The sequence below is a fragment of the Cibotium barometz genome, chromosome 62 (genome assembly GCF_041138505.1).
Source record: "Cibotium barometz isolate CiBa-2024 chromosome 62, ASM4113850v1, whole genome shotgun sequence".
In the NCBI taxonomy this organism is placed as follows: Eukaryota; Viridiplantae; Streptophyta; class Polypodiopsida; order Cyatheales; family Cibotiaceae; genus Cibotium; species Cibotium barometz.
In genome coordinates this window covers 30,406,229-30,413,893 of record NC_141107.1, presented here as the reverse complement: position 1 = coordinate 30,413,893, position 7,665 = coordinate 30,406,229, and the positions used below count along the sequence as shown (strand labels likewise).

Below are 7,665 nucleotides of genomic sequence, written 5' to 3'. Positions count from 1 at the left end.
TAGTGTCGTTAGGAAAAGGTTGGCCAATTTTGCGTATGTCATGGTAATTGTAATGGCCAAGTTTTAGAGAGAACTCCCAATTGTTTTGATTGTGGTGTAGTTAGGAAAAGCTTGGCCAAGTTACATTTAATGCAAGTGGCTTCTTGTAAGGGGCTTTTCTAATGGCCCAATTATCTAGGCTATGCTCAACAAATGCATGAGAAAGCTTTGCATTTCCATAAATCTTTGCTTATGTCATGGTTATTAGTAAATGGCCAAGTTTTAGAGAGGAATCCCAATGCTTTTGGCATAGTTAGGAAAAGCTTGGCCAACTTACATTTAATGCAAGTGGCCAAGGTTTTTTTTAAAATAATAGTGATGAAGCTGCTGTTACTGAGGCCCGTTACACATACCCCACTGCCCATGTATGGGGGGGGGGAGATTGCTGCCCATGAATTACGGGCGGTGGATACCCCGCATTGGCAAGCAGAGGTATGGCGAACTGTAATGGGCCTCACACACCCTTTCGTTTCTTTTCCCACCCCTTCATAGTTGTGAGGGAAGGGATTTTGAATTTGCGTCTGTGTGGGTAGAGCTATACCGTTGGCCAAGTTCAAGTTAACTGTAAGAGCAGAGCCATACCATTGGCACAAGTTCGAGTGAACTGTGCGGGCAAAGCTATACCGTTGGCCAAGTTAAGTTCGAGTTAACTATACGGGCATAGCCATATGTGAGTGAACCGTGCGAGCAAAGCCATACTGTTGGTTAACTATGCGGGCATAGCCATATATCGGTGGCCAAGTTAGCTACAATTGAAATAGTGTCAAACTACAAAGAGCTGCTTAAATACATAAATACAATACAAAGAAAGGCTGTGGCAAAGAGTACATTCAATGCAATCCAAGGGCAGGAGCTGGGGCCAAAGAGAGATCTCTTACAGAAATTTTAAAGCCCACTCATCAAGCGCTTGTGGTGATGGATGGAGGGTGCAACGCACATATACGGGAAAGCGGAGAATCTTCGTAAAAGGGCAAGAAATTCGGGTTTTAGAGATGCGCGCAGGGATTAGGTATTCCTGTGGAAAAGGCTAGCCTGTGTGGGCTACTACTGGGCGGTGATGGTGGTGGTGGTGGGTCTAAGGAAGAAAAAGAAAGAAAGCATCAACTTTTTGCAAAGGTACCTCTCTCTCTCTCTCTCACACACACACACACCCCTCCCTTCCATCTGTTTCGCGCCCCGCCCCCCACCCACACACACACACACACACACACACACACACACACACGCACGCACACATGCACCCCTCTTCATCTGTTTTGGGTTCTCTGCCCAATTGGGTTGCTGTAAAACAAAAGAAAAGTTATACTGTTTTCTTGCCTTTTCACCCACTTCTTCTACATCCACATGGATGCGCATTATGCTTTTCTTGCCCCATTCTCACCTTCCTTTCTTGACAACCCCTCTGGTTTTGTCTCCCTTTCAAGCCTACTAGCTTATCCGTTCTCTTCTCGGCCTCAATTGGATCCACTGCTGGTTCCCCTCCCTGAGTTGGGTTGCAGTTTTTTTCACTGTTTGCTGCCTTTCTTGAATTGGGCTCAACTCCTTTTTGCATTTTCTGAATCGGGTTCCATTTTGTTCCTATTTCTATCACAGTTTTGCTTCATATAATTTCTCCCACCTTCTGCTCTCCCCTCCGATTTCATCAGTCTCTGTACATCTTTGTATTACATTGGTCTTTTCGAATTGAGGGTACAGCTCGGATCCTCAATCTGCACATTGATCCATAAGGTTTGATCATTATTCTTAGCTCTCCCTCCTTCAAATTGAGAGCATGTAAGTGTGCATTTCTGGTCTTTCTAACTGAATCCTGTAGATTGATTGTCCTAATTGGGTTTTCCCATATCAATCTCAAGCTTTATACCCAGCATCAAAAGACTCAGTTTCGCCCTTTAGCATCATCACTGTTGTGGGCTTCTTTACTTTTCCCCCTCTACGGATTAGGTGCATTTCAATGATCAATTCCTGCCTGTCGCTGAAGCATCTCAGTCCTATTGGCAGTAGCTGGCATCTTGCGTTTCCCACATCTGCAATGGCATCAGGAGGATGGGAACTCATATCTGATGACGATCCATGGAAAGTGTCTGCTTGTATATCCGCTATAATGGAGTTGTTTCTGTCTATCCTTTTGCTCTTAGGTGCTGCAATTGCCTTCATTACTTCCCAGTTTGTTAAGTTTTTTGGTTTAGAGCCCCCTTGTACATATATTGGATGCTCCCATTCTGTTCATTCTGAATCTGCAAGAGGTCAAAGATACGCCCCCCCCCTTTATCAATCAAAGGATCTTTATGTAGATGAGATTTGCCCTGATTGTCACCCTCCCTGGACTTATTCAAAGCTACAAAGTGAGGGATTTTCTTCTACTGATGGCTGTTGTGATGATGAAGATGGATGCCGCATTTCAGGAATTGATGATTCTAGCACAAGGGATCCTAATGCCACAGGGAGTGATGTGGATGTTTGTGGCCATCATCATCTTGATTCAAGCAGAAGATACAATCATGAAGGGCATCATGTATGGTGTGATCATCAGAATAGTTCCCTCAATAGAAGGCTGAATCGGCATAAGTATGCGAAGACAAAAGCTTTTGTCGCTGCTGGCAGTCCATTCGATGAGGATAATCTCCCTTTGTTCTCTACAAGGTCAGTCTCTGAAATCAGTAGCAATACTGATGCAGAGGACCATTGTGGGAGGTCTTCAATATCGGCTGATTCATGCAAGAAGTTTTGTCCTCAAGAGGAAGAGTATGTGCAGAAAGGGACATGCATCGATGATAATGCATCAACACATAGTGGTGAAGCCCTAAGGAGAGAAACTGATGATGAGAATCCTCTCATGCAACTGGAGTGTATGAATGAGGAATTCTCTGAGGTCCCATCTCTTCCATTTGGAAGTATGCAGGTAAAGAGTGCTCGATTGTCATTACAATGTGGTGTTGATGGTGAATTTGAAGTGCCAAAAGCCTCAACAAGCAATCCTCATCAGTTGATCAACAGTGGGGTCAATCTGGCCTTTCTTGGAAATGAAGCGTCATCAGAAATCAAACAATCAGCTCAAGGTGAGAGCAGTGAAGACAGCAGCAGTTTGATTGGTCTGGGGGCATGGAATCCCTCTTCAAGGCCAGGTGAAGTGCAGAAAGCAGAGGTCCTTTCAGGACTTTTAAAAGCATTACCAGTGGGAGAGAGCCTCATGAAGGATATGAGGGTGGATGCATGGGATGGACATACCAATATAGCGCTCTCAGCTTACGAAGGGAAAACAGGCCAAAGAGAAGATTTTGAAAACATTGAGTTGCCTAACTTTGAAGACGTGGTGGTTGTGGGTGAAGTTGGAAAAGGGAGTGCTTTTGAGTCGGCGGGGGAAAACACTGAACCACTTCTGGAAGGTTTTCTGGATTTGCATTTATTGGAAAACAATGAGGAAGTAGATGTTGAAGGCTCTCTATTTGAAATGAAAAGTGAAGAAATGGTTCTGGAAGGCCATGATGGTGGCACGGGCCAAACACAGGAGGTAGAAACTTCTGAAAGTCAATTGGAGTTTCAGGAAGAGCAGACCTTGCAAGATTTGGACAGTGTTTATGATTCAGAGTTACAGGAAGTGGGCAGTGTCCTATTTCCATCAGAGGAGTTGGGAGCACAGGAGGGGGATGGATGGTTTTGGGATCTCTCTCAAGGAGCGCAGTTTTTGAAAGTGCAAAGCATGCGGCAGGAGGTTTTAGACTCGCAGAATCAAGCAGATGGTGATGAACATTTCATGGACAAATGCACTAGTAAAAACAACCTGGTTCAAGCTGTTCAACAGTTAGAAGATCAACAACATCTAGGTGAGTTTGTGTCTGCGCCTGCCAGAACTTGCATCAAGAGTGGTGATGCTGATGGTCCTGATGCTGATTATGCCATGGTAGGTGACAAGGAGTCAGTATCTATGGCAGCTGATTTGCAGGGAATACATGGGGGAAACTCAATTGTTGAAGAGGTTGAAGGTACAAGCACTCTGTTAAATGATTGTGTATCAGAGACAGAAGGGCAGTATGTTGGGGATTTTATCACAAAAACACCATCCGAGTCTGCCACTCAAGAGGTAGTGGATCAACATCCCAAAGAGGATGAAGGCTGCTTGGGGCAGGATCTGGTGGCGTCATCTATGGATTCATCAGGGGAGGTGGATATTCAGCAAGCCATTGTTGGAAGGGTCAAAAAAGCGTGCTTGGAGGGTGAGAAAGGTGAAAATTGCTTGGAGGTTGTTGATGTACCTTATGAGAAGGATGAAGAGAATTGTGATCTTGAACATGGAGAGTTAGCTGTCAAAGATACTTGTAAAGGAACTGAAAGTGATGTTTTAGATGGCATCAATGCTACAGAGAGGCAGGGGGAGGATTTGGTTTTACTTGTCTCGTCAACTGCTACAGACAGGCAGGAGGAGGATTTGGTTTTACTTGTCTCTTCAAATGATCTTGTTGAGAACACTGACCAGAGCTCTTGTGAGAGAGAGCTTGAAAGGGGAGCTCAACAGCAGGAAACATTGTCTGAACAAGTTGAAGGATTTGTTATTCCAGCGCCTCCATCGAAAGCTGAACAGGAAGAGGAAGAAACCACCTTAGAGGAAGACCAAGAGGAGGGTTTGGATGCATTGAAAGAAGCTCTGCAAGCAGAGAGGACAATCTTAGCCGCTTTGGAAGCAGAGCTTGAGAACGAAAGGAATGCAGCAGCAGTTGCCACCAGTGAAGCTATGGCAATGATTTCAAGACTTCAAGAAGAGAAGTCAGCCATGCAGATGGAGGTTGCACAGTTACAGAGAATGTCAGAGGAGAAGGCTGATTATGATGAGCAGGCCATGGCACTCTTGAAGGAAATTTTATTCAAACGAGAGAAAGAGAAATTTGCTTTGGAGAAGGAGGTTGAGTTGTATAGGGAAAGGCTTTTTGCAGAGAAGGTTGACAAGGTAAAGAGAAGCAGGTCCGGGAAAGAAAATGGGGATCTATCAATGCAGTCCCCGAAACCCATGTTGCTGCTTGGAGGGACAGAGGACTTCCTGTCATCAGAGGGAGGTAATGATCAGCCAATGGCATTATCTTCATCAGAGGAGGTTTATCAGCCAGGAACCAAAAATGCTCCCTGGGTAGTGCCGAACATGGCTTTGGAAGACGGCTTTGGATTAAGCCCTGGTAATGCTGAGCAAAAGGTGAGCAAAAGATCAAGAGATTCTTCTCCTTTGAACGACAAAGTGGGTGTGGGCTTACCTCTAAAAATGCAGGAGGATGAATGGAAACTTGGGGATCCTTTGGATGGACGACTGCATGGACTCCACAACATTCATCAGGAGCCGAGGGAGATGGGGAAGTCAATATTTTCGACAGATGATGAGGAAACACAGTTTATACTAGAACGCCTATGGGTGTTAGAGGAAGAGCTTCAAGAGCTTCGAGGGAAAGATGAGTTGGGAACTCAGAAGCATTGCTCAGTGTCCCATGAAGTCCCGCATTTGGATTACAGTCCAATAAACAGGAAGGCTGACAACAGTGCTGCTGATCCATGGGGTTTTCAGGGTATGGATGGTGATAAAAGTGGGGGACAGAGAGATGAGGTTGAAATGGATGGAGCAGCTGGAGGATTTTTACCTGTACATGATGTCTATGAAGTACATTCTGCCCCTAGCCATTGCCCTTGTGATGTGGAGGAAAGTGATACTTTTGGAAATTTTGAGTGTATGCTGGGAAAGTCGGAATCATCCCCTGGGAACATTTCGCAAGAGTACGTGGCAGCTAGAATGCATAGGCAAAGGCCACTGGTTCCACCAAGGCTCCCTCAAGCCAGAAGATTGTTTCCATCAAAAGAAATGCAAAGTGATAGCCTGACTTTCGCGTCTCAGGAAACCGGTTGGATAGTTGAGGATTTGTCCTCTGCTGAAGATACTTGGGAGCATCATGACTTGCGATCACAGTCTCTTGTCGCGAGGGAAGGAAAGCTTGTGGAAATGGAGGAAGTTCAGCAGCTTGCAGTGAGGCTGGAAGCGCTTGAGGCAGACAGGGAGCTTCTAAGAGAGACTTTAGAGTCTTTCCAGCATAGAGATGCAGAGCTTAACCTGCTCCAAGAGATAGCACAACACCTGCGAGAACTACGATTGGCTGGCTTCAAAAGAGCCTCTGCAGCTGGTGTATCTCAAGATTCAACTTCACCATCTCCTGGCAAGGTAAGCGTTACCCTCTCTTTAGAAGAAATGATTTTCTTGAATATTGGACTTTTTGCATCAGTGCACAAAGTGAGTTCTTTTGAGTGTAAGGGCTATGGTTAAATCGAATTTCCGTGGTATTTGAGCAGAGCTGTGCCCGTGCACTCAAAAGGCGGCGGTACTGCAGCGGGCCCGGACAAACACAGATGCTACTGCTACAACAAAAAAGCATATGAGATATGGGAGGTTGCCTACCTTTTTGGATTTACAAAGCAAGATGTAGATCTGGGATGGCAAGCTAAGACTTCTTAAGCAAAGTCCTTTGCAGAAAACAAATAAGTGTGTGTGTGTGCCGTGTTGCGAACGAAATGCTACTTGGCGGTTTCCCCTTTTCCCATGTGCTGGTTGCAGATCTGCCATCTCCAGCTTTCATTCATGGTTGTCTTCTTTGAGTGCAAGGTCAGAACTGTTTGATGACTTGATCAGCAGTGATGCTGGGTTTTGACTGTTCTTTATGTAATGTTTTGGACGGATTGTATCATAGGTTATAGAGTGCCTGTTAGCTACAAATTCAGCTGTATGCAATATGCAGTCTGACAACATGGATACGTCAAAAGAATTGCTGGAGAGCTCATAAGTGTTCTCCAGAAGTAGGTTCGCATTTCTTGGCAGTGTGTAAAGGCCATTCAGGGATTTTAGATGTTTACAATTATAGGGAGAGGTTTTCAGCTATTAAAAAAACAAAATTCACAGACATGCAAAGTCTTCTACAGCTTTGGGAATCACTCGAAAGTTGTAATCAAAGTTTAATATAATAGTTTAGTTGGAAAACTGTGCTTTGCAACTTTCCTGATGTCCACCTTAGGATTGGATGATATTCTGTGAGCAATTTTTCTGTGCTGATTTTATCATAATATGGAAATTACATGGCATAGTTAACTGACAAGTTTTCTTGGCACAGTTAATTGTGCTTTGGGAAAAGCTTACTACACATAGACATATACCAACTCCTTGGTATTGAAAGCATAGAGTGCAAGTGAGTGGCCTCAACTTCTCCCTCTGAGCATAGTAACATAAAACGTTTCTATGTTTCGTCGTTTCGAAGGTTTCGTTTCGTCTCGTTTTGTTTGTTTTGGACGAAACACAAAGGTTTCGAAATGACACTTCTTATATATACATACCAAATTTATAACATAGCCAACAGAAAGATGAAGATACATTTTTTGGGACTAGTGGGTATAAAATTCATGATTATGGGAGTAGTTTTTTTGGTATTTTCAAAATTTGGCCAAGAAAAGGAGAGGAAGAGAGGAGGAAAGAAACAAGTTGGAAGGGAAGAGAGGAGGAAAGAAACAAGTTGGAAGGGAAGAGGGAGGTGAGAAGAAAAGGGAAGGAGGTGAGAAAGTTGGAAGACAAGAAAAGGAGAGAGGAGGAGGGAAGAGGAGGGGTGGACCGTGGAG

At 44.4% G+C, this 7,665-nt stretch overlaps 1 protein-coding gene across 2 annotated transcripts; it reads left to right on the top strand.

Annotated features, from left to right (window-relative positions):
- The first annotated feature begins 1,044 nt into the window (after nt 1-1,044).
- LOC147604355 (uncharacterized) lies at nt 1,045-7,036 on the top strand. 2 transcript variants are annotated; one of them, XM_086795638.1, is made up of 3 exons: nt 1,045-1,155; nt 2,442-6,226; nt 6,355-7,036. In XM_086795638.1, exons 2-3 carry the CDS (start codon nt 2,873-2,875, stop codon nt 6,439-6,441), a joined length of 3,441 nt encoding a protein of 1,146 aa, XP_086651764.1. In that variant the 5' UTR covers nt 1,045-1,155; nt 2,442-2,872; the 3' UTR covers nt 6,442-7,036. The 2 variants fall into 2 exon arrangements, with proteins under 2 accessions (XP_086651764.1, XP_086651763.1); XM_086795637.1 differs by lacking the exon at nt 1,045-1,155 and having other exon boundaries at nt 1,177-6,226.
- Nucleotides 7,037-7,665: the final 629 nt, after the last annotated feature.